Genomic DNA, 27,615 nt, shown 5'->3' with positions numbered 1-27,615 from the left:
GAAAGGCCTTTCAGCCCAGCTTATCAATTTTAATTCAAGCCAAGATTTAGTGGTGCCCAATATACCACTTTCATCCACACTAGTAACTTACTCAACTCATTTTCAGGGTAATGAAATATTTTCTTAAAATGCAAAATCTGTGTCTAAGTGTACCCCATGTACACATATTAAACAGCTGATATGCTGTGTAACAGAAGAAAAGTTGACATCCACAATATCAGCAAAACAAAAAAGGTGAAGAACAAAAGGACATATCACGCTGTGCAAAAATTCCTAGGCCTCCAAGTCATTTATGTGCAATGCTATTTATACGGGTAGTTTCTCCAACAAGGACTTGCCATTTCTTACAACGCCTGAGAAGATTAGGGCAAATATTAAGGATGCTAGGAACAATCATCACAAAATATAGCCTTTTGATGGACATCACAGGGTAAGAGACCAAAAAAAAGAAGGCAAAGTACCCTAGAGGGACAACTGAAAGAGCCGGGAATGACCTGGGGCAAAGAAGAAGCAAAGGCAAAAGATTAAGCGAAATGAGGTGCTCTTGAGTTCACCTTATGATTCGACTGGAGTGAAGAGAATAAGTATATGGAAGTTATTTGTCTGTGAAAACACAATCTACATTAGAATAAATAGAAATGAACATTGATATACTGTAAGAATATCTTGTGTTTTTAGAACTTTGTATTTTATTTGACCTCTCTTAGAACGCAAATTGCATCATTTAAAATGCAGTCCTGTGGTAAATTCTTCCAAGCTTCCTTCAGAATTTACCACAACTCTTCTTGTGATGTTGGCTGTTCTATGTTCCTTTCCCTGTCTAAATACTCCTTCACTTATATTGAAGTTGGGACTGAGTGGTACTCCGTCTAATACTGTTTGTGGTCCATTTAGAAACTTCCACTCCAGTTGTGTTTAAAGAATGTTTAGGGTTGTTATTGTGCTAATGAAGTTTTTGCCAATACATTGTTTTTCTGAAGGTACAGCAAGATGAATCAAAATCTGTTTCTACTGTTCAGCAGTTATCATTCCATCAGCTTTGTCCAGATGTATTGGCTAAAACACCATGACTGATCCACCAACTTGCCTCACAGAAGGCTGTAAGTAAGCATAAATGTACTTTCTTGCTAACACTTCATTTGACATATTGGGATCTTGGTGAGCCTAACATTTCAACTCTAGGCTTCTTGTTCCATAAAACTTCACAGGCTGTCACTCGATGCTTTATGTCGTTTTATGTACAGCATTTTCCTTTGCTTATCATCTTCCTGCTAGAATGATTTCTTGGCCTTAACATGCTTTACAAGAGCATTTCTTTGAAGACATCTTTGCGTGCTACACAGGGATCGCATAGTGACTAAGTGGTACGGTATAATTTTATAACCAAAAAGAGCAACCTAGTCCTAGTTATATCTCAACCGATTGTTTTCTTGTAATTATGGTTTCTAAAAAGACAATCAAGCTAAAGAACATAATAGATTATGTGATGTCATTGTTTTGTTATCGCTTTTCATAGTTTTATTTTCCTGCACTAACCTCTCTTCCAGGTTCACCAGGAGGTCCAGTCAAACCAGGAGGTCCAACAGGCCCAGGTGGGCCACGGTCTCCAGCAGCTCCAGGACCACCTTGCTTGCCAGGTTCACCCTATAAGGAAGAAAAAAATGATTTAGAAATTGACATCTCAGCCAAAATGACTGTTGAACCTATTTTGTCCTCCATATGTCTTTCAAACATGATGAGATTATCTTAACTAACAGAAACAATTATTAATATTTTGGGAAAAATGGATCATGTTTAGGCAGAAGATAAAATTTACAATACAAAACATTGCTAATATGAAATAAGGCCTTGTACCATGCATTGCATGACATTACGTCATGACTGAAATGAAACACAAATGAACTCAAATGAAAATGTCTTTTGAAAACAAGGGATTTTAATGGATTTAAAATCTGATTGGACAATTAGAACTAAGGTATAACATGTTAACTGATTGCACTTTGGCTGTTATCCACTATCCATAAAATGAAGGTGAAAGTTGACGGCACACAACACAAACATCATTAACAAATGATGAAAGTGAGCTGAGGCCACAGGTTTCACACACGTACCTAATTTAGTTTGCTGTATCCTCCGATGAGTATGGCAAATGGTAACATTATTTCATAAATGCACCACTGCTTTCACAGGCTTGCTTTCAAATCAAATTATTGTATCACAACAGTTCTCATGATATACTCAAATGCTAGTGGGAGAAGCAAGCTGTTGTCACTGCAGATCTCACAAGCCACAGATGCTTCAGAGATCAATATATGTACGTGGACATTGCATTGCTCTCAACAGCAGTCCACTAGCATGGCGGAGAGAGAAAGCAGCTAAATTCCCAATGCTTGCTTTTCTGGTCAAATCATATATCTGTCCATGCAACATCTGTACCCAGTCAATGAGTGTTTGTCACAGTGGGTTGACATTGTCATGTTTCTTAAAAGAAAACTTAACATTATAAGTTCTTAAACGATCTAGTCGGGACCCACAGGTCAGTAAGATATCCATCCATCCATCCATTATCCAACCCGCTATATCCTAACTACAGGGTCACGGGGGTCTGCTGGAGCCAATCCCAGCCAACAGAGGGCACAAGGCAGGAAACAAACCCCGGGCAGGGCGCCAGCCCACTGCAGTCAGTAAGATATTCAAGCAGGAAATAAAATGACAATTGTTTGTGGGAGAAATGTTTGATGTTAACTCAGAAGAAAAAGATACTTTTATATTTAGATGGTTTTGCACTGCAGTAACTTATTATAGTTTTTTAGGTGTATAGGGTCATTATAACCACATGTACATAGTAGAGTGAAATTCTTACTTGTATGTGCTGATCAACACAAAACACATCTTATGTTACTGCAGTTCCAAATATTTAATGTTAATATTTAAGATTACCTTACAATAAAAGCACTTGCAAAAGAATAGATTAAAATGTATGTGTGTTTGTGTACTGATTTGGATTATTTTTTAAGCATCTTGATTGATAAATGACTAAAAATAAGTAACACTAAAATATAGCACATTTCTTTTATGAAAATTTTATATGGTGGGAATATTGTATTATGAGGCCTGAATTGCAATATGAATTGTATCGTAGGCTAAGAGTATTGTCTCATGCCGTCTCATGTTGTGTAAAACGATTATCATGTGTGAAGCTCATGCTCAATGTAAAAAGCATTAGACAAATGAAATATTGACAGTTGTGTTGCCCAAGTGAGTCTTTCTTTCACATTTTCAACACTTGATCGCTAATGAAGATGGCCAGTCTGTAACTTTATTCTGTATGAGCAACCCATATATCACTCTGTTTGGTTTTATCTTCTCAGACTCCCCTCCATCACAATAATTTGAAAGTACTTACAGCTGGGCCAGGAAGTCCAGGGAAACCTCTTTCACCACGTTGGCCTGGAAGACCCACAATACCACGCTGACCAGCCAGACCCTGAGGACCAGGAGGACCATCGGGACCCTGTAAAAGAGCACAAGGGTTTCATTAAGGTCTCTGTTTAGAACTTAGCCACGGTAGATGACATGGCCATGGAGGCATCAGAAGAATGGAACCAATCCTCCACAGATGCTAAGGGACAACCGTAAGCAGCTGACATAAGAGGAGTTGGGCATAAGAAATTAAATTAGGTCTAAAAAGTCATCTTTTAGGTTATTTCAGAAAAGTGGAGCTGGATTTAGCAGTCTGGCTTGTGAGCCGTTCCAAAAGTGTTGGAGAAGCAGTCACTCTTTATTAGCACTGACAGACATTCAATTCCGTCCCACCTTAGATGTCTAGCGGGTATGTACAGAATGGAAATATTCCCAAGAGGAACATGGAGGACAGGAATCTCAGCAGTACCTCAATATTTTCTTAATACCGAACGCAACATTTGTATTTGCCTTCATTCTCTGATTTCTACACAGATTTTGGTGATGCTAATTTTTAAGAAAAATGAATATTATTAATCCATTATTATAGATTATTAAACACTTACAGATGGACCATCTTCACCAGGTTCACCCTTCTCTCCAGGAGTACCAGCAGGTCCTTGCAATCCAGTGTCTCCTTGGCGGCCAGGAGGACCACCATCACCACGAACACCCTTGGGTCCATCTTTTCCAGCAGCTCCAGGAGGACCAGGTGGTCCAGGGTTACCCTGTTAAACCAATGAAAGTGCACAAACATCAGGAAATCTGTATAAGGTTAAGACTGAACTCCTTTTTTTCCTGCTGTAACTTTAACAGAATGAAGATGCTTTAAAAAATTTTCCAACATCTATTGGCTTTAGGTAGCTGACTAACTGATCAACAGCCAAGCCAAAGATGAAGAAACTGAAGATAGTAATATTACAACAATCCTTTGCAATCTTAGGCAGGACTATAAATCCTTTAGTGCAAAAATGATAAGTCCTTTAGATAAGACATCCACCCATTTACTGAACCTGCTTGATCCAAATTAAGGTTGCAAAAGCCACAGCCCAACCCAAGAGCATCAGGCGCAAGGCAGAATGAGATGCCACTCCTTTGTAGCGAACACTCATTGGTAATGCACCAACTTAAGAGTGTACAGTGTCAAATTAACTTAAACACACATTATTGGTATGTGGAATGAAACTGTAGCAAATGGAGAAAAAATACTCGTGGGAAGAAAATGCAAAATTCACGCACCGAAGGAGACGAGATTTACCTCAATCTCATGGAACTGAGAAGCAGCAGTGTTATATGATGGATCTTTCAAAGGCAACACAGCAAAGTGAAATTTAGAGGCATATCCCTTTCAATCAGCGATATTGGTGAATTCAGCTTAAAGGCCAAACCAAATAATAGAATGTATCATCCTTTTGTGCTTTAATAATAATAATTCTTTGCATTTATATAGCACCGCAATTGCAGGGTAAGAGCCTTGCTGAAGGGCCCAACAGAGCAGAGTCCCCTTTTGGCGTTTACGGGATTCGAACCGGCAACTTTCTGATTGCCAGTGCAGAGCCCTAGCCTCAGAGCCACCACTCCACCTTTGTGTTTGTAACCCTTGTTACTCCCCTCATTCGAATGAGTGCCTGCAGGAAACCAGATGAGGGTGTTTGACGACAAGAGTGAAAATACACAAAAGGACAACTTAAATATACTAACCAGAATTTTTCCATTCTACCAGTCAACTGCAGGTTACAGTAATGCAATATTTCCACCAGAAGGAAAGTGGATTAGCAGGAGAATACACTAACGTTCTCCATAACAGTGTCTGGGTCAGAATCAGAATAGCATTGAAGCAGCCCTGGTGAGGGCGTCAAGCCATCACAGGGCAAACGAAAATCATTACGCCAGTTTATATGCACCAGTTATCTTGTTTATTCTGGAAATTTTAAGTGAAAGATTACGCTGACAACAATCAAATTCCTCACTGACAGTGACTAGGCCAAGAGAAGAACTCTTTTCATGAGGCAGCCATTTAAAATTACTGTGTTCTTTTGAGACACGACTTTTACAAGTTTTTTAAATTACGAAGGGAATTAGTCCAGAGGATCGAGACTGTTACTTTAAAGTGAGTTCATCAAGAACACAAAATAACAGTTGTAAACTTGTTAAGGATAAATTTCGCACAAAGAGAACCATAGACACTTGTAATAAGTGGCCAAGTAGTGTGGTAGACAGTAAGACTTTAGGGACCTGATGTTATTTAGGAGGAATTAAATGGATAGGACTGGCAAGCTCTGTTGGGGTGAATGGCCTGTTCTTGTGTAGATTTTTCTAATGTCATAAAAACGTGAATAGTAACTTCATTCCAAAAACATAACTAATGACTTTTGTAATAAGTTCCTCTTTATTAGGTTTAGACAGTGAGATCCGCTTCTTAAAAACCCATCCATTTATTTATCAAGTACAGAAACACAGGAGCAGGAGGAAAATAAGCAACCCTGCACAGGACATTCATCAGTTGCAGGGCATGTTGAAATTCACCTTCATTGAATAAAAATGACCACCTTTAGAATTGCTGGTTAACATATTGTACATGGGTATCTTTGGACTGTAGAAGGACCATACTTTCCAATTACATAGAAAATTTTTAATTAACGTTGGTCACTTACGTTGGGGCCAGGAGGTCCAACTCTGCCAGCAGCACCTGGGAAACCAGTTGCACCCTATTAAGAAAAAAAAAAAGAATTACTGCTAATAAAAAGCATGGGTGAAACATATGATATGAACGCCACTTGTAGGCATTGTGTTTGGCTTACTGCTTGTGTCAGGAAATGGTCAGAAATAAGAACATGAACAAGTCTTCACATTTCAGTGGTTCCCTTCCTTCCGGTTAGGAAATGTACAATAGCAATCTGGCTGGTGATGATATATGATCACTGATGGACTTTATCTCCTGTAAATGTGGTTTAACTTCTAAGAAACACCAGTGTATCTGTTGAGGAGTCAATGTTAAATCATGCTGGATTGATGATCTCTTTCACCTAATAGGGAGCATAGTGTCATTTTTCCCCTAAATGTTCAAAAACCTTAGAAACATAAAAGAAGTCTATCATCCATCCATCCATTTTCTAACCCGCTGAATCCGAATACAGGGTCACGGGGGTCTGCTGGAGCCAATCCCAGCCAACACAGGGCACAAGGCAGGAACCAATCCTGGGCAGGGTGCCAACCCACCGCAGAGAAGTCTATCAGTTATTAATAACTACTTTCTCAGCTTCCAGCATAGCTTTCAATTTACCTCATATAACTTATGGATTCTTACTAGAAAGATCATTATAGAGTTGTTTTGCCCACAACCGGACTCATTACAAAGTAGATACCGTGAAGCTAGAAGGAAAGGCCATTCTGAGTATTGTGTGACTCTGAATGCAGACACTTCACTTGATTTTATTCCATGTAAATATAAAGAAACTAGCCAACCCGTGGCGTACCATACGCCGCATAATCAGGCCGGTTTTTTAATGATTTTTAAGCACAGGGAGAAAATTAACATTTGAAAAATCGGTAATGCAATAAATCGGCAAGAAAAGCAACATCGCACGGAACGAACCAACACACAATCGTCCGTGACTGAAAACTGGCGGACCGCCATCGTTCATGTGTCCACCTCCAACTCGTCACTTGAGTCGTTGTCATCTTTGCACAGTCCAGATGCAACTGTGACTCACGTGGACTTTCTGTGTTCCTGCAGGAGCATCTAAGAAGACGCACGTTTGTCGCGGATGCGAATTGCTGTATGTAGCGTGTAAACCAGTTTGCTATGGTGCAGGCGGTCGTGCGTCGTAACCGAAAATTCGTTTTTTAAGACTGCTTACTTCATTGTGTTTTAACCTTGGTTGTAAAGGAACGTTTTAAGGATCCCATGGGATACCCCTCGCAAACTGTTTTACACGCTGCATATGGTGATTCACCTCCGTGAGAAACATGCCTCTATGAACAGTCAACGTGGTCTGGAGGTGCCAGGAGTTGGTGGGCGTGGCTCCTTCCTGCGTGCGCCATAGGTGTCTCACTTAGTGAATCCACGCCCCTTCCGGCGTGCTTTCCATGGTTGTCTTGCCTTAGTGAATTATATATATATATGTTACCGGCAAAGTTTGAAATCCGGCATTGTATATAATGCCCAAAACTAGCTGGCAATGTATGAAACGATTCATATTTCACACATTTCCTAGGCATTCTATAGAATGCCAAATGAGAAACTGGCAAAATATGAAATACATCTCCGATTCGTTTCGAATATCAAGTGGCAAGGCACGTAACTTTTAACGCGCGCCTCAGGCTTAGAATTTCTCAGTTGCACTTTGCGTTTTATTCGGGAGTGTCAAAATACGCAATTTTACATAAATTTGTTCAACAAAAAATTTGTTTTTTTTTACTGTGCTCCATGAAGGTGATTCGCGCAATATATTGGCAGTTGTAATGAGTGTGACAGAGGATGGTTTCTACCGACTTGGAACTTCTGAAGGAATTTTAAAACCAGTATATGCGAGATCACAATTCACTTTATGCCCTGAGAACTTGCTTAGAATTGAAGATATTCCTGACCATGAAATTCCTCTCCGGTCAGTTGCAATTGCTCAGTCCAGTGGAAGCGGCCAAGGATTCGTCAGATGTATATGTGCAAAACAAAGTGCCAAAATATGAAATGTCTTTGCGTGAAAAATGTAATAAAATGTCATTCAAGCCTGCCATGTTGCAATAAGTAGGTTAATTTTAATTTCTTATTTTTTATATGAAAATTCTGTTTCCCTTAATAAGAAAGGCATAAATTTTGTTTTGTACAACTTTCATTTTTCTTTACGTATTTTGAATATTTTTTTTTTTAATGGCACTTTTAATGGCATTTTTTTCAGAATAACATTTGTATTTTTGAGGAATGCACGTCATTTATATAATAGCCTTATCAGGACCTTTTTTCATACTTTGCCTAAATAGCATTTGTCATTCTATACAATGCCTAGGGAAAGTGTGTAATAATTCTCATATTTCATACATTGCCTAAAAACGCCGGGCATTATATACAATGCCTAGGTATTCTATAGTATGCCGGCTTTTCATACTTTGCCAGTAACATATTGTAGTGACCCGGCAGCCAGCGCTGGCGGCATGAGGCATTGTGGGTAATTTATGTAAAGTTTACTGTTGTGTTAAATTAGCAAGGCAATCAAATTATTGTTCCTGTTGTAATTGTTGTATGTGTTTGTGTTCAACTGATGGGGTGGATTTGGGTTATTGCCGTCCGGGGTTATTAAATTGTAAATAGTTACCATCAATGAGAAAGGTGGCTTCGTTAATGACCCTGGCAATGGCTATGCAATGAGATTGAGCTTTGTTTTCTGACTATCTGCTTAATAAAGAGATACAACAGGACAGAGCTGTTTATTGCTAAGATTTCATCTAAGCAATGATTGCCGAGACACTCGGAGTCGTGCAGTGTATGGGACACGAGTGCTCACTGGCTTAATGAGCTAGGTACAGCTGCGTGCATAGCGCTGGCATTCCGCTGGCCGACCAGCTTGGGAGAAGTGCACGGCTGAGTTCGGCTCTGAAAACTTTAAGACTCAACCACGGGTCGCTACATTATATATAGATGCACAATAACATGCACCTTAGAATTGTATATTTTTATGCAAAATTAAGGGCTCTTTTATACTGTGCTTTTCCATTATATATGGAATTCTACCTTTAGTTGGTCTGGACAGCTAGGCCAAAACATATACAATTTTTGGAGGATGCTCACTATGGACAAGCACTACATACATAAAAGTATTTGTTTTATATAGCTCTTTTCTTTAGTGGATATTATCAAAAATATGCAAACAGTTTGCTGTGGATTTCATTTGTAAAGGACCTTGCAGTGATGCATACTATTGAAAGTTGTTTTATGCTGCACTTTTTCAGAATGAATACCATCCCTAAAAACAAGTATACTATTACACTATAGTCTGTACTTGTCAAGTGTCTTTATAGAAAAGTGTTATTGAAAATGACGTTTTCCAATTTGTATGTAGTGCCACAGCACTTCTAACGAGATGTCAGGAACCTGTTCCAATTAAATCCTTTCAGATGATGTGTGACGCCGTCAATACGGGATCCAAAGAATTCCTGAGGACAAAGCCATGAGCTGACATTTCACTGGTGGTAAAAAAACAACAACCAGATTTTAAATGATCAGCAAATCAGAGGAGTTTGTAGGTTTTGTTGGTAAGCGGCTCAACTACCAAACCATAGGAATGAAAAAATCCAAAAATAATAATAACTCTTTGAGGGCTGAATATTGTTTCACACGGAAATCAACATAAAACGTCTGTTGCTACGTGCTGCAGCTGCTGTTGGCGCATGTTTGGCATCTCTGGCGGCAGTGGCGCCTCGATGGTCAGCAGGAATGCAATCTGGTTTGTACCTCTTGTCATCATATGTGGTGGCCCTCCCAGACGAACGCTGCCGTAGGCGCATCAGCTACACGGAAGTGTTCAGCACCACGATCAGACGATGTTGGTACCTCACTTTCATTTTCAATATCCATCTCCAGATCACTTGCATCAAACTTGGAGTCTGAAAAGTCAGAGTTCTATTCAACGAAATTATGTGAAACGTCCATGGAGTATTTTGCTTGGCACATTCGCTTTGGTCTCTCGCCAGATGTCGATGCCATTGTAGAGGTTGTTTGCTCTTCGCTATTCACGCACGCGCAGGGAATCGAGGTCAAATCAACAAAGCTATGTAACTGTGCTTCTAGCAAGAAGAGTCAAACTAAAACATAAGGGCGAGTTTCGTCGCAGTTTACAGACGATTATTGTCCTCTACCGCTGAATTTGGACAAAAGTCGACATCAGCCCTGAAAGACTTAATATCATTTTGGTTTCTCCTAGACAACAACAAGATCACAAAGAAATAAAATGGACATTCTGTTTTGTCTCATGCTTCTTATATTTTTCTCCAGACAAAAATAGCACAAGTGTCTCCTCTTGAGAATTAGCAGAGATCTCAGCAAAGTCACACAAGGGGCTCAGACTTTCCAAATAGTGTTTTGACATTTTTTTTTTTTTGTAATTTGAATGTATTTGCATTGTGTGCACAACAATAAATGGCGAAATATATTTAAAGGTATTAGTGGTAATAAAACACTTTATTACGATTACAAAACCGTAGTGGTTGCTTCTGAATAATACTATTAATTGCTCTAATTTACATCGCTACACTCCAATTAGATCACATTCACTCTGGAAGATAAGGCAGGCAATATGCCATTGGACTTCAAGCCTGAGGTTATGTGTTTAAATCCCACTGCTCACACCATGTAGCTACGAACAAATCGCTTCACCTGCCTGTGCTCCAGTGGGAAAAACTAAAGAAATGAAACCAATTGTATCTCAAATGTTATAAGTCACCTTGGATAAAGGCTTCTGTCCAACAACAAGTGAAAAACACCAGAGAGTCTAGGCTAGAAATAGACCTCACAAAATAAGCTTTTCAAACCACATTCTCGGTTTTGTCTTCTTTTACCTCAGTTGAATCTCATGTCTCATTTTTGTCTAAAGCTATTTCTCCTAATTAATGTTAGTTGATTCTGAATCTCCTTTAAGTCTCATAAGCCATCAAAGGTCAACCTTTGAGCGCAACATTTTCCTATGGGAATTAAACCTTTCTAGTAATGGGGTAGGTGGAACTTTGTTAATTTAATTTACTCTTTCCATTTGTGTTTGTGTGTGTGAACAGAAAGCAAAAACATTTTCTTTTTTGGACTGAACAATATTTCTTAGGTGTTATCTATCAAGTTTTGGGGTAACTAAATGAGAACTATATAACAAATGGAATTAATAAAATTCAAATGTGTACTTACAGGAGGTCCTTGTGCACCGCGTGCTCCTTTAGGTCCAGACACACCAGTAGGTCCCTGATATAAAAGAAAGGCAAAAGGAAATGTTTTATGTAATAATAAGATAAAGTCGTAAATTTAAATATTTCATTCTTTTTTATGACATATTTTTACACAATTTATGATCACTGAAATTTATTTTAAACACACTTTTCACTTTTAATCCCTTTATACCAGTTTGCTTTGTCTTCACAGGCATACTTTAGCCTGACCAGTTCAAGTATAGGAAGACAGGAGACAGCATTGCATAGTGTAGTACTTAACAACAATAATGCAACAATAATTCTGAATATAGGGCAAAATGGAAAATTAGACTACACTGAAATCAGATAGAAATAAATATTTCACTCTTGGATTTACTAGAAAAAACGTTTACCTAATGTTTCAGGTGTCTAATGATTAAGAAGATGAGTACTGATCCTCATCTGAATCCACGATTTAAAACTAAGCAGCTCGCCTTCTTATTTTATCCTTTAAATCTCACTTCATATCTAATCAATAGAAGATTATTACTAATAATGCATCTCTTTGAATGCAATAGCATAGGTTTATTATACAGTAGACAGAACCATTTTATGGTATCTAATATTTTAGAGCTGTTTTTTAAGTCAACATACCAGATCATTTCTAACTGTGGGTCAGACTTTCATGTTCAGTTAGTTTACCTGTGGGCCAGGAGCTCCAGATGGACCCTGAGGGCCTGGGGCACCAGCATCACCCTTCTGTCCAGCCTCACCCTGTTCTCCTTTGGCACCAGGCTGACCATCAGCACCCTATAAGAGTATGAAAGAAACAAACATTCAGAAAATTCTATTTTACTTGGATTCTGGATTTGCTTGCTGTCGTCATGAAAAACCACACTCCTTTCTGTCTTCTGGAAATCAGTCTTAAACCATTTTTTAAAGAGAAGCAATAATTACTTACTGGGGGGCCAGCAAAACCAGCAGGTCCAGGGGGCCCAGTCTCTCCACGATCACCCTGCAAGGGGAAGGAAAAGAATCAGAATTTAAGGGAAATTATTATTTCTCAGCTACAAAGAATCAACTCTTCTTCCTGCAGGTAGTGCTAAAGGCCAGGTTAGTAGGTAGGATTATCTGATGAACATTCCTACCCCTAGACAGTCAAGATGATCATTCCTGCTTTCAGGTAGCACAAATGTCCAGTAGAATACAAGAAAGATCCAATTAGAAATTCTACCTTTAGTTGGTCTGGACAGCTAGGCCAAAACATGCTGAACCTGATAGACAATACCATTCTCATGTACTCTAGATGTCTATTCTTATCAACACATAGTAGAAACATCTAGTCCAATTCCCAGTGAGTACAGAACAACAGTACAAAATTTAGGTGATCTGAAAGTCCAGTCCAACACTCACTGGTTTGAACAATTCAACCTTTAGGTGGTCTCTAAGGCTGGTCCAGGAGTTATTATGATGTGAACAACATTTCTACCCTCAGATACTCTCTGCATGACAAATCCTCCTTTCACTTAGTATAGATGTTGGAGGCAAAAACGACTGAAAAATATTCCATTCTTCAGATGATCTAAAAGGCAAGTCTAAAAACAACTGTAAAAATAGCTCAGCCCTCAGTTCTCAGGTATACCCACAATGGTCTGAACAATGGTCAAACCCCAATATGGTCATAGTGGCCATTCCAACAACCTGGCTAACTTGTCCACTAGTAGTAAACCAGTTCAGTCTCTACTGTGGTTGGAACAGAAGCTACAGTTTCTATTAATTTAAATGGGCAGTTCAGGTAACCATATGGGACACTTCTTCACTCAGGTTGGTTGGCATCAAACTCCAGCACAGCTATCAGAATGGTCTACATGATGATCCTATCTCCTCATAAGGAGCATGATTAACTTTCAAATTTTATATTGTTTTTGTAGCACAAGATCAACTAAAATTGGGTTCAATACTTTGTTGTCACCAAAACATTCTTTTATAAAGGTATTTATGTTATTAAGCGTTCTGTGGCTTCTTTTTATGAATGATATGTTGGTAAAAATGTATAACATACTAAGGAATATTAAGTTTTGGTCAAAAGAAAAAAGAAATAACAACAAAGAAATAAACTTACAGGAGCACCACGGGTACCAGCAGCACCAGAAGGACCAGAAGGTCCAGATTCACCCTAAAAGATGAAATGAGAAAGTAAAGTTTAATAGACATTCTGTAAATTACAGATCTTAAATCTGAACAATGACATCTTGAGTTAAATACATAAATAAACAAATAAATAAATAAATAAATAACCAGGAGACCATTGGTTGTATCTCAAGGTACATAGGCAGTTTAGTAAAGTTTTCTTAGGTTTCTCTCTATTTGAGAGAATTTGTGAATATTTGTGCTGAGTATTATATGAACTCCTAAATTCCTAGTGCTGCTGAAAAACTTTAAGTCTTGCAAATGACATCTGTGACCAAGGCTACACAGCAAAAATAATAAATATACATTAATATGGTCTTCTTCTGAGCTAGAAAATGCCCGAAACTGGCCTTTGTGTGGACAACATCAGATGTTTAGCTAAAGTATCTCTTGACTTGTACAATACAACTTATTGTTACATACACTCTTGACTGAATGCCGGCACAGAGGTTATATAAACCATTTAGTGTTCACTTCTCCAAAAAGAACATTGAAGAGTATTGAAAAAGGGAAGAGATTAGATTTCTGTGCATTCATTAATATTTGATTTTATCCAAAGTGACTAATAACAAATAATGACCACTTACAACAACTGGAAGTTAATAATAAAAATATGCTGCTAGTACCATACGATATAAAGTATGGCAATAATATACATGTGCAGCTGAGACTAATCATTTAATTAAGCCCAATCTATCTTTATACTGTTATGTAAAATAAAATGATTATTTAACTACTGGTGCACAATCATAAAACATGTAGAGTACTGACCATAAAGCACATACAGTAGTACAAAAAGTATTAGCCTTATAGTTTGGTGCGTGTATGTTTCCGTTCATCCATTTTCTTAACCTGCTTAATGTGTGTGTATGTATATCCATCCATCCATTTTCTAACCCGCTGAATCCGAATACAGGGTCACGGGGGTCTGCTGGAGCCAATCCCAGCCAACACAGGGCACAAGGCAGGAACCAATCCCGGGCAGGGTGCCAACCCACCGCAGGACACACACAAACACACCCACACACCAAGCACACACTAGGGCCAATTTAGAACCGCCAATCCACCTAACCTGCATGTCTTTGGATTGTGGGAGGAAACCGGAGTGCCCAGGAGGAAACCCACGCAGACACGGGGAGAACATGCAAACTCCACGCAGGGAGGACCCGGGAAGCGAACCCTGTCTCCTAACTGCGAGGCAGCAGCGCTACCACTGCGCCACCGTGCCGCCTGTGTATGTATATGTATGTATAAATTATATGTGTATGTGTGTATAGTTACATACAGTAGAAATTTCTAGTGTACAGTAGATGAAGGGTTTCCATATTTCAACAGTGTGAGAGCTTTGTCATGAAGTGAGTCAGCGCTGATTAACTATGGAAAAAAAATAACTTACATAGTACCTTGTAACAACGGACCTCCATGTCCTGATTTTTACAGGTACATTATTTTCATATTTCTACTCATACAATGTTAGATGGTGAAGTGGTAGACTGAGCCTCACATACTGAGTCATGGATGTAAACTGAAAAGTGAATCTTGTGGTTGCATTTAGTTCTTATCAACACTGAATGCCATTGCATGGCATTTTATGGTTATGGCCACCATATTTAGAGCAGAGGTGGGTTAAGTGACTCATTTAAGGTCATAAACAGAATCAATGATGGGAGTGAACAATCATCCTTCTGATGTATAGTCTACTATCTTAGACACTGGAGGCCACACTTATCAAATGTTATCAAAGGACATCTGAAAACAAGCATTTTATTCACTAATTCTATTTGCAGAATCGTCTTAATCCAACTTTATTTACAAAATTAAAACTTTTAATAGCTACATGGAACACCATTTAACCATTTCAGGTTGGTTTAAAAGCACAGCATAATTGCTTCCCTGGTACTAAGATAATCAGAGCCTGAGACTGAACCATTTCGGAATTTACATTAAAACCACGGGCACAAGGGGACCACAATACTTATAGAAACACATGTTAGCATAAAGAGCACAGGGGCTGCAAAACCTATGGGAATATTAATCTATTATTATGGCTTTACATAATGTTTGCCATCCTAAAATGCTTACACGCTTTATCATTATGACCACTGGTAGTTCAATTTATTCATTCAAGCCTAAACAGCTGATGCTAAGAGTTGAATATATAACCTTGTGAACGTATATAGTGCTTTTTAACAGTGAACACCATTCTATAATATTTTTTATGCTCATTATAATTGGGTTCAAATTTCTGCTGTTACTGAAGGTGAAGCACCTTGGGTTAATACTGCCTACCAACAAGAAATTTAATTTTATAACTAGCAAAGGGAATCTAATTCATGTGAAATATCTACAGCTTTTAGGCCATCTGAATCTAGCATGATGTGTAGAGATTTCAAGTCAAAGAAAGTTATGCTTAAGCTTTATAACACCCTAGTGAGGCCTCACGTGGAGTACTGCACACAGTTTTGGTCTTTGCGTTATATAAAAAGACATAGCAGCACTAGAGAAAGTTCAGAGAATAGTGACCAGGCCAATTCTGGGACTCCAGAGTTTGAGGTATGAGAAGACACTGAAGGAAATGAACCACTTCAGTTTAAGTAAACACCAATTTAGTGGTGACATGATTGAAATGTTTAAAATTGTGAAAGGAATTTGTATAGCGGATTGAGACTGTGGCTTTAAAGTGAGTTCAACAAGAACACTGTGGAAAATTTTTTAAAGGTAAATTTTTCAAAAATCTGTCTTAACACAGAAAACTATAGCTACATGGAATAAGTTACTAAGTAGTGTGGTTGACAGTAGGACTCTAGGAACATTCAAATCTCAACTTGATGTTGTTTTCGAGGAATTAGGTAGAAAGAATTGGTGAGATTTGTTGGGCTACGTGGCCTGTTCTTGTCAAAAAATTTGTCTGATGTTCTAATGGTCTACAGACAAAAGGGTGCAGCATGGTTTCTGTGTGGCATTTTCAGATCTTCTAATACATTACCTTCTCGCCATTAGGACCAGCTGGGCCAGGAGGACCAATTGGACCAGTCAAACCCTAAAAAAAAAGGAAGACAGAAGTTAAACAAAATGGATGGAAATTTCAGGACGTGTCACCTATAAATCACTCATAGCCAAGACTGGAATACTTACTCTAGCACCATCCTTGCCAGGAGCACCCTCAGGTCCTTTCTCACCAAGATCACCCTGTAAGATAAATCAATTAATAGTTTAAGTTCTAGATGCATTTAGCTGTGTAGCAAATCTCACTGTCTTCCATATTTTACTTTACAAAGCCGTGACACTTCCCTTCACACCCCAAAAAAGATCACGAGTGACCCACCATGACAATCTGATGACCTTACAAACTATAATGATGGCAAAATCACTACTTGTTTGCATTTGTTATTTTATAAATTTTTCTACAGTGTTACTTTTGACAGAGACTTATTCATATACATGGGTATTGTGTTAAAACATGTAAAGTTTACAGCATATTATAGCTGGAAGTTATTGTGCGTTACTCTCATGTCCTTATACAGTTATTATTCTGGAATAATATGTGCAAATCTGATCTACTATTTACATTAAGTATGTCATGTAGCTTTTCCAGGAATACAAACCCTGAATAAGTCAGGAACTGTCCATTAAAACATAAATGTGCTTGATCTGTATCTCTATCACTCTTACTGCATGCTGGTGCTCTTGCACAACATGAACCGAGGTCCTGCACTCTGGGCCAGGCTTTTAATGGTGTTTATCATTAACACTAACACTGAATGCGTTCTCCCGATGGCAGCCAAACAGGAGTTCTCTTAGTGTCTTTTGGAGTACCTGGAACATCAATGCCATCAATGCCAGACTAATCTATCTAACAAAATAGTATGGGAGGCTGTATCAAATGTTGTCCTCACGTCAAGCAAGCAGCCCAGAGTCAGCGGCCATTAACAAATCATTAGTTATTTTCACCAAAGCTGTTTCTGTACTATGGAAAGAACAAAACTAGACTGAAACTGCTCAGATAGATCATTATCAACAAAATACACTTGCACTTGTGCTGCAATTATATTTCTTCAAGTATTTTAGATGAAAATGGCAGATTTGACATTGGTCAAAAATTGTTCAAATTATCAGGGTCAGCACCTAGTTTCTTTAAAAACAGGAGTTACAGCAGCCATCTTAACAGCTGAAGGAACAAAACCAGAAGAAAACAATGAAATGTACAATATCAGATAATAATGAGACAATTATCTTGTTTAGACAGACTTCTCTTGTGGTTGGTTGCAAAACCCCCTAACACTGAATGCGTTCTCCCGATGGCAGCCAAACAGGAGTTCTCTTAGTGTCTTTGGAGTACCTGGAACATCAATGCCATCAATGCCAGATACATAACCAGGTTTGTGAAATGCAGCCCATGGGATGGATTTTCACTTCTGCTTGTCTGATCTGTTTTTAAAATCTACATCAACTTCATAGTAACATTTTATATTATTGTGTGTTCTTGGGGGCACTTACTCTGTCACCCTTGGGTCCGGGGATTCCAGCTGCTCCTCTCTCACCAGGCATTCCCTGAAGACCAGGAGGTCCTTGAGCACCAGCAGCACCAGCTGGACCAATTGCACCCTGTAAAAATAAAAAATAAAATATATAAATATATATTTCAATTATCTAATCACATTTATTCTATTAGAAACTAGACCAAAATCAGTAATGGTTGGTGCAGCAATCCCTCAATCCCTCCAAGGGCACACAAACACTGCCAGATACACTGACGTGCAGATGTTCATATTGTGAGTGATACTAAATGGCCCAGAGGACATGCCTGTGCAAGGTATGAACCAAGTTCTTGAAGTTGAGGGGCTGGGGTCTAATTTTATAATTAGTCTTGCACCAGTTCTGATTGTTATATGATTAAACTCATCCTGATAATCAAACAGGTAAGGCAAGTTCCGGGTACACTCTTAAAAATACATGTGCTAGGGCAGTTCTTCAGAGTGATGCAATAAAATAAGGGAACCATTTTTGATTCCCAAAAGAGCCATCCACATGAAGGTTCCAAAGAGAACCCTCATCCATTTAGATCCATAACAGGTTCCATACAGTGAATAACCATAACTAGATGGTAACAAATTTGTGAAATGATTTTAAAATAACTCTTGCTGCATACGTCCAGCTAACTTCAGGTTTTCTTAACCTGTTAGCGTCCTGTAGCAGACCATACATTAAAGAATTCAGTCGTTTTCTACATATTTGGAACTTTTTCCAAGCCCAAAGAAACAACTTCAAATGCAAAGAAGCCATCCCAGAATTAAATGAGGATGAGGATATGAGGATATCTATAATTCTTCAGTTGAACAAACTGTGTGCGACCAGAGAGATATGATGCAAACCAAGTGTAAGAAATACCACAGATTTCAAGTAAGACTAATCTATCTAACAAAATAGTATGGGAGGCTGTATCAAATGTTGTCCTCACGTCAAGCAAGCAGCCCAGAGTCAGCGGCCATTAACAAATCATTAGTTATTCTAACCAAAGCTGTTTCTGTACTATGGAAAGAACAAAAACTAGACTGAAACTGCTCAAATAGATCATTATCAACAAAATACACTTGCACTTGTGCTGCAATTATATTTCTTCAAGTATTTTAGATGAAAATGGCAGATTTGACATTGGTCAAAAATTGTTCAAATTATCAGGGTCAGCACCTAGTTTCTTTAAAAACAGGAGTTACAGCAGCCATCTTAACAGCTGAAGGAACAAAACCAGAAGAAAACAATGAAATGTACAATATCAGATAATAATGAGACAATAGAAGGCAGACAGGCTTTTACCAAACGAGTGGATCTAAGTGAGAAGTGGAAGATTAAGATTTTTTAATGAGATCAGAGATTTGAAGGGAAGGGCACGTTAAGGTCAAAAGAGAATTTGAGCAGGGCCTTCCAGAGGCAAGGTTAAGAGTACTGTGTAGTGTACATACCGATGATGTTAGTTGCTGGAGAATATTGCTAATTCTTCAATTAAAGAATTTCGTAATAAAATCTATCACATTGTGCAGTGGAGTAAAGGTGAGGTACAAGGTTAATAAAAAGCTCTAGAATTCCCTTCACCTAACCTAAACTGTTCTGTACAACAGGCAAATTTGGCAGTAGAAAGAACACCCTCATAAAAAAGTAAATGATTATGATACATTTTTATGTTTAACAAACCCTGTCTTAGCAGACAAACGTTCCAGTCTACATACAGCCTTTAGCTTTAAGCTGACTTAGCTCTGGAGTGACCAAGCAGCAGAGCAGATTTTAAAGGAGCAAGATTGTCTAGTAAACTATGTAAATCATTATTGTAATTGGAAACCAGTTTATCAGTTGTGAAAAAACTATCCTAACCTGAAAAGTTATCGATTCCACTGCAAAAGTAGGTACTGTATATATGTATACAGTCGTGTGTGTGTGCATGGAAAACAGCTGAAGGGCTCTGGTGATTGCAATTACCAATTGAACTAGGGGTCGGTGCTGTGTTTTAATGACTTCTCTCTTCCTCCCTCCCTCTGGTGAATGTAAGATTGACAGCCATTCCACAACTGACATCGCTATTGTTATCCGCTCTATTGAACCTGCTCCTTCCTGCCTGGAACCCATATGACTAGATGTTCGTCCATTTTGAGTCAGTTCAATTTTGAGCTCTCATCTCTGAAAGGATGTTATCCACATCTTGTTGCGTGCTATTCATTGGTTCTTTATTTAAATTATATTGGGCCTAGGGGGGTGCCCCAACACTTTGACACCATTTTGTCTCCTCCTTACTATAATATATATATATATATATACACATCATGAATACACACAAACACATAAATAAATATTTATTCCCTTTTGTTGTATGTAATAGAAATGACCCTTTGATTTATCTATTCATCAATAAGACTAAGGCACAATTTATAAACATGACTGTTAACTCCTCTGCTAAAGAAAACAAGGCCCAGGGTTAGTGAAGCAATTGGAGGTAGGCAGAAAAAAATATAATTCACAGGGCAGACTTTCAGTGGATACGTACTTTGGGACCATCTGTGCCAGGTGTACCAGGCAATCCACGAGGCCCTTGCAAACCTTGAGGTCCTGGACTTCCACGTTCACCTGGGAAACCACGCTCACCCTGCATGGAGGGAAAAAAGGGTGTACTAGTTAGCCAGAGTAGCAGCTGAAACATGCAATGTAGATGAGAGATAAGAATATACAAGCCATGTTTGTGTGTTAAGTGTAAAAATTAGCCATTTAAATAGACCTTAGCTACAATGGAAGTAAAAATGGATCTAACTGAAAACTGAAGTAAGCATCACTCATAAACTCCTTATCAAATATAACATATGATGCTCTGATTGGATAAGGATCTATTAGTCCATTTAAGACATTCTCTTGTTGTGTGTGAGGAGATGGCACACATGCAAAGAACAGAAGAAGTTCAAACGATACTCACTCTGGGACCAGGTTGACCTGCAGCACCAGCTTCTCCAGGAACACCCTAAACAGAAAAGAGAAAGGAAACATGGGGTTAGTTAACACAACCTGCCCCTCCACTAAAGAGCAATAGCTGAAAACAGCACTCTAAGTCCCATCTAATTTCCTTCCATCCTTCACAAATGTTTGGTGTGGAATTTCAAAAGGCTGCCAATCTAGAAATATTTAGGTGAATCCAGTCATCTACATCACTTATGCAGTAAGGCAAGACCCCATCAATCTTAGACCCACCTAATTTAATGGTTAACATCTAAAAACAAAGTTGTGACTGCAGCTAATCAATACGTAAAACTGCCAAATCATGGGGAATTCTCTTTCATGCTGTATGTCCACCAGATCACATGATTCTCATCTTGAAGACTTCACTTTAGCTTATTAAGACAAAAATGAATCTGAAATGTTCAGAATACTAACCTGGTCACCGGGTTTGCCACCTTCACCTGGTGGGCCAGGAGGTCCGGGCAGCCCCTGTATTAAAATAAAAAACAAAACATCCAGAATGAGCATGGGGTTCCTGTATTGCAGCACACAGGTAATACATGTAAATTTAAAGTTATGTCTTGAAAAATTGCTAAATCATTAACAGTTGATAATCAAGAGTGGCTTAAAAAAACAACAGCCATGCCCTACATATTATAAGATATAGAGATACAATTATTATAGTATAGATTATATTGCTTTGTCCTGTAGAATTCCTAGCAGGCCAATCAAATAATATTTTTTCCCTACAATAACAACTAACTTAGGATACTTTACAATGAAATAGCTATAGTGCGATTTTATACAAATATTTTACATATGGAGCTCAGACAGATGATTAAACATCCCTCCATTAATCCACAAACAATTAAAATTTTATAATACCTGTTATTTACATATACATTGAAGTTGAAGAGCAAGCACATTTAGTCATTCCCTCAAATTCTCAAATTCAGTGTTGAACAATGGAGCAGTAAATATGATTTTATATAACCTAATTCTATTGTGAACACCATCTGAAGTCACTTTACTCTCCAAGGCTTGTATGATAAAAACACATAAGCAACCTTTCTTTGCATGTAAAGTGACTAGTGTAGTGTCAGAATGAGGCCTTGAGGTCTGATCATTGTAATGTACAGTATATAACTTCCATCCGTTATTACTAGCCTCCTTGGGGTTAACCCAGCCTTGGAATTATACGTAATTACAATTAAATCTGACTCAGGGTGACATAATGATGCGCTTTCTAGTGTTAAGCCTGAACAGCTCTTTGGACGGTATTCTGATGCCATCTAGTGGGTGAAATAACATCATGCTGCAAAAAGAGGAATACAGTGATCCCTCGCTATATCGCGCTTCGACTTTCGCGGCTTCACTCTATCGCGGATTTTAAATGTAAGCACATCTAAATATATATCACGGATTTTTCGCTGTTTCGCGCTTTCTGCGGACAATGGGTCTTTTAATTTAGGTTACATGCTTCCTCAGTTTGATTGCCCAGTTGATTTCATACAAGGGACGCTATTGGCGGATGGCTTAGAAGCTACCCAATCAGAGCATGTATTACATATTAACTAAAACTCCTCAATGCTATAAGATATGCTTCCCGCGTGGCGCTTGTTTTGTTTGCTTCTCTCTGTCTTTCTCGCTCTCTCTGCCTGACGGAGGTGGTGTGAGCAGAGGGGGCTGTTTACACAGTGGCTGTTTGCCTAGAAGATAGGACGCTCCTCTACAAAATGCCGCTTTATCGCGGTGCTTTTGTATACTTAAAAGCAAGTATTGATTTTTTGATTGTTTGCTTTTCTTAGCGAGCGCTCTCTCTCTGACATTATCTGCTCTTCACGGTTCTCCTTTGAAGATAAGATGTTTGCATTCTTTTAATTGTGAGAAAGAACTGCCATCTCTGTCTTGTAATGAAGCACAGTTTAAACGTTTGACTAAAGGGTGTTATTTCATGTCTAGAGGGCTCTAATAATGTTAACAGTGTGGGAGAGTTTATAAGGGCTTAAAATATATAAAAATAACTATACAAACATATGGTTTCTACTTCGCGGATTTTCACCTATCGCTTGGGGGGTCTGGAACGCAACCCCCGCGATCGAGGAGGGATTACTGTATTTATCGCTTTCTGACACTTTATGTAGTACTAGGGTGTTGTACCGTGTTAGCCATTATGCCTGAAGAAGGGGCCTATCTTTTTAGTTAGCCAATAAAAGGTGTCATTTTGCTTGACACTTAATGGTGACTCTGTAAGGTAACTCATCAATGCTCATGAGGCTCCAACAAAAAAAGACAATGGCAAACAAAAAGCCGTAAGAGCAGTTTTGAAATGAATTGATGCTGAACCATTTCTCGAATGATAGTGATGACAATGTGAATTTTTCATCAGGCGTTGACCCAGAATTTGAAACAGATGCATGATACTGCATTGTCTGACCAAACCACTGTGATATGCCCAGTGAATCCGATCATGTGAAGCTTCACTATGGTGCAACAGTAGCGGTGTGACAAAAAGGCAAAATAACTGCAATGAAATGCAAGGACAAGCACGATGTTAGCCCACTAAGCACTGTCCACAATGAGGCAACAGTCAATATTTGTGTCAAGGGAAATGAGGGGAAAGTAACTAAACCTTGTGGTAGACTACAATAATACAATGGGTGCAATGATCTGTCTTTCTACTCTCTCATGTGCAAGTAGCAAAAAAACAAAATAAATAAAATACTGTAAGAAATGTAAGGAAAGAAACACACTTCTGCTGTCCCGATGGCAACATTGGGTTGTGTGTTAGTGACTGTTTCAAAACATATCTCACGAAGGATGTGTCGTAAATTTGCATCAGTACAGCAGTGGACAGTACAACATACCTTTTCCACTGTATTTATGTAATTTTAGTGACATCTTGGTATTAACGTGTTTCTGTTATACATAGTAACATTTTTTCTTGTTGTAGAAAAGGCAATGTTTTTTTGTGCATTTTCCTGGTTGGGAAACATAACACTAAGGAGGTTAATGGCAGCAATTAATACGGAGGAGATGGAACATCACATGGTAGGGACTGATGTAATAGTGAACAGTGGATTTAGATAGGAAGATCACGTCATGCTGGGATTATAAAAGGTTTGCATAATACTACTTATCTTGATTTTCAGAAAGCTTTTGATAAGGTAGCACAGAAGTGGTTAGGCAATAGACTAAAAGAAATAGAAATTCAAGGAGCAGGGTGTATAGAAGGGTGGTTAAACAGCAAGAACCAGGGGTTATGGTAAAAGGAAGATTTCAGAATTAACTGATATTAAAAGTGGTGTCCCCAACGGGTCAGTCATGTGGTTGCTGCTCATTTAATTTATATCAAAGATCTTCATAAGAATATAAATATCAAGCTGGTTAAGTTTGCAGATAATCCCAAACTATGTAGAACTGCAGGTAATGCAGAATCAGATGAATCACAGCCCATGATAACACAAGGGGCACGTTGATCGTGCAGGTCAGGCACTGACATTCTAGTCTCTCATGTGCAAGCAACAAAAAAAAAAACACAAGAAAAGTGCACAAATGATCATACTTCTACTGTCCCAATCGTGATATTAGGCTGTGCGCTGACCTGCATCAGTGCAGCAGTGGACAATTGACAAACCGTTCTACTGTATTTATATTAACATTTTGGAATTTACGTGTTTCTGTTATATACAATAAAAATGTTTTCTTGTAGAAAAAAATGAAACATTTGTGACTCATTTTTTAGGGGGTAAATATCACACTTAGGAGGCTAAGCACTGTCCAAATGCACTTCACATGTACGATAGACTTGTTTTCATAATTTAATACCGTAAGTCTTTGCAGGTAAAATATTTGCTTAGGGTCACAGGGAGCCAGCCAATCTTGAAAGTTTCTATAGCGTCTTTCAGTAACTAACTAACTTTATCCCAAAGCACTTTACATTTGCATTGCAATTGTCTCCATATCACTTTCATGTAAGCCACGACAGGTGAAGTGACTTACTGTAATCAGGGTTGCAATAAATCAGTGGAGGGATTTGTATTATTAAACTTGCAACCATGTTTAGCACCATTCTACACTAAACCTTGTCCTAACGCACAAGCTTAGCACCCTTGTCTGGATATTTCCTTGAGATGATCTAAGGAACGTGCTTATACTTGAAACCTCAATGCATTATCCAGTAGGCAGCAATGCTTTCTGAACCATTTACTATGCACAAGCAGTACTTGAACTGCTTTGTTAAACTACTACACTGTATGGTTTCAAAATGTGCCAAAAGCTCTTATCTTGCTCTCGTTTGGTTTTATGCATCTGGGAAGAGATGTGACTTTTTGAATGATTTCTCAAGTGGATTCTAGCTCATTATTTTTGCAAATGTAAAAGGCACCTTTTTATATATTACTTTATCTCTGGTCAGTTTTGTTGACACTTTTTCTCTAGTGTCGTTTCTTGTGACTGAAGACAGAGAGATATAATTAAAGTTAGTAAAAAATCTTTTATTAATACACACCAGGCAAAGGTAAGATGACAGAGAAGCACAGTCCTAGGACACCTGCCCTTCATCTGCCTCGAGGGGTCGGTGTCCCAAATCTTTTATAGGGCCTTTGTCTTATGACTTTAGTTGCACACGAATTTCAAACCGTTACAACATTTTGCTTGGATCAGCATTTACCACATCCTTTAAGTTCATCAGTTGGTCACTTGTGGTTTTAGTTCATCAGTTGGTCACTTGTGGTTTTTTGTTCGTTAGGAGAAACAAGAAGTTGCACTTGTCACGTACACTATAGACATGACAGGGTCTGCGTGGCTTTGTCATGTACACCAGATTGATCAAACTGATCAAACTGTTTATTATTTTTCCACAGTTTGTATGCACTGCATAATTGTTTACAGATTTCCGTAATATGAGTCATGTTCAAAATTACAGTGATTCTGAAGTGGCGCTCAGTTTTGCAATTTTATATAGTGTCCCTTTAGATATAGTTATATTGTAACATGAACGGCTCAGATTGTACATGATTATAGCGAAACAGATGACAAATCTGAAGGAAATAGTTACTACAGGTCCCCCTCTACATACGACTGCTTACCATATATAAGTACTTCGTACTATGTATTCACTTTAACAAGACTATTTTAATACTGCTGGTCAGCTAGGACAGGGTTACATTGACTATAACCTGAAGGAAGAGCAAGTATATAATGTCCACTTAAGCAATGAGTGACATGTGTGAACTGTAACCTACCAATCTGAAAATCAAATGGTAATTTTGCAGCATTGTTAATAGGTGGAAGAAAATGGAAGGGAAGGCTAGAATATCCACAATAGAGTGAAGATGTCTGTTTGATTTTCTGTAGACAGCAATAATAATAATCAATGTGTATACCAGTGTATATCAGTGATGTTTTTCTCATTCAATAAAATCAATAGATTTCATTCTCTCTTATGTACTTGGATCCTCGTATTAGCCCTTTCAGTCTCAAGCACACAATACATACTGTACGTCATCCCCTACAGTATATCAACACTATCAATATGTGATATAACATGTTTACGGACTTTAAAATATGCTCTCTATGTGAATGCAGTTCTAGAACTCTGCTTGATGCTTCCATTGCTGCCCACTGTCATTTATTACTATTTTGTACTTGTAGCTATGAGGTTAAAATTCCAAAAGAGAAAAAAAAGAGTACCTGAAATCCAGGGGGTCCAGGTGGTCCTTGTTCTCCTCTCTCACCAGCAGGACCCTGAAAAGGAAAAGATGAGAAACACTGGGTGAGCGAAAGAGACACCTAGTGGTTAATAACTGATGGGCCATAAAAGCAAAGGACTATGTCTAAGTTGTTACATAAACAAATATAAAAATGGCTTCATAAAAATATATCCATCCATCCATCCATTGTCTAACCCGCTGAATCCGAATACAGGGTCACGGGGGTCTGCTGGAGCCAATCCCAGCCAACACAGGGCACAAGGCAGGAACCAATCCTGGGCAGGGTGCCAACCCACCGCAGCATAAAAATATATATATATTTTATAAGATATTTTATATAAAAATGTAGCTAATTGCTTCCATCTCAATGCCTGGGGTTGTATAGTATAGCCATGGTCGCACTAGGGGGATATTTAAAGGTGGAGCAGCCACATCTTTCAAATGCTACTTCTGTAAGACATGGCAGGCATTTGCATAAATCAAGTAGTGACAACTTAGCTTGATATCCTAGGGAATCTCTAGAAAGCAATCACATGCATCAGGAGCGCTTGCTTTGGGCAACTGCAGAAAGCAGAAGGAGCTAAGGGAGCTCCAACAAAAGCCAGGATCAACAAAACAGGAGGTCTGGGGTGTTCTATAGATTCGATAGATTACTTTCATGTCTACTAGATGATTCCACAAGACATAACGGGTAACTCCATTAGTCAAGTTAGAAATACCTTAATTGGGGAACCTTGGAAGACTCCATAGAATAACCAAAGGAACATAAAGTGGACATTTATTAAATAGCTAGGAGTAATGTAGGAGGTGACTGAATAAAACTGAAACTGAATAAGACATGCTAGAGAGTGCTGTAACATATTGTATGAGGCAGCTTTGATTTTTAAAC

At 38.5% G+C, this 27,615-nt stretch overlaps 1 protein-coding gene across 2 annotated transcripts in view; it reads right to left on the bottom strand.

Moving 5' to 3' along the window:
• The window catches only part of LOC120524931 (collagen alpha-1(II) chain), a 101,769-nt gene that overhangs the window by 8,058 nt on the left and 66,096 nt on the right, over positions 1-27,615 (bottom strand). For both annotated transcript variants that reach the window (XM_039746805.1, XM_039746804.1), the window contains 15 exons: positions 26,707-26,760; positions 21,448-21,501; positions 20,993-21,037; positions 20,573-20,671; positions 18,037-18,144; positions 16,675-16,728; positions 16,526-16,579; positions 13,472-13,525; positions 12,311-12,364; positions 12,052-12,159; positions 11,351-11,404; positions 6,117-6,170; positions 4,029-4,190; positions 3,407-3,514; positions 1,537-1,644 (listed from right to left, as the gene is read on the bottom strand). In XM_039746805.1, the coding sequence (XP_039602739.1) occupies positions 1,537-1,644; positions 3,407-3,514; positions 4,029-4,190; positions 6,117-6,170; positions 11,351-11,404; positions 12,052-12,159; positions 12,311-12,364; positions 13,472-13,525; positions 16,526-16,579; positions 16,675-16,728; positions 18,037-18,144; positions 20,573-20,671; positions 20,993-21,037; positions 21,448-21,501; positions 26,707-26,760 (1,170 nt within the window). The remainder of the gene's footprint in view (positions 1-1,536; positions 1,645-3,406; positions 3,515-4,028; positions 4,191-6,116; positions 6,171-11,350; positions 11,405-12,051; positions 12,160-12,310; positions 12,365-13,471; positions 13,526-16,525; positions 16,580-16,674; positions 16,729-18,036; positions 18,145-20,572; positions 20,672-20,992; positions 21,038-21,447; positions 21,502-26,706; positions 26,761-27,615) is intronic.

This window comes from Polypterus senegalus, chromosome 3, assembly GCF_016835505.1.
Source record: "Polypterus senegalus isolate Bchr_013 chromosome 3, ASM1683550v1, whole genome shotgun sequence".
NCBI lineage: Eukaryota > Metazoa > Chordata > Cladistia > Polypteriformes > Polypteridae > Polypterus > Polypterus senegalus.
This window is presented reverse-complemented; position numbering and strand designations above follow the sequence as displayed.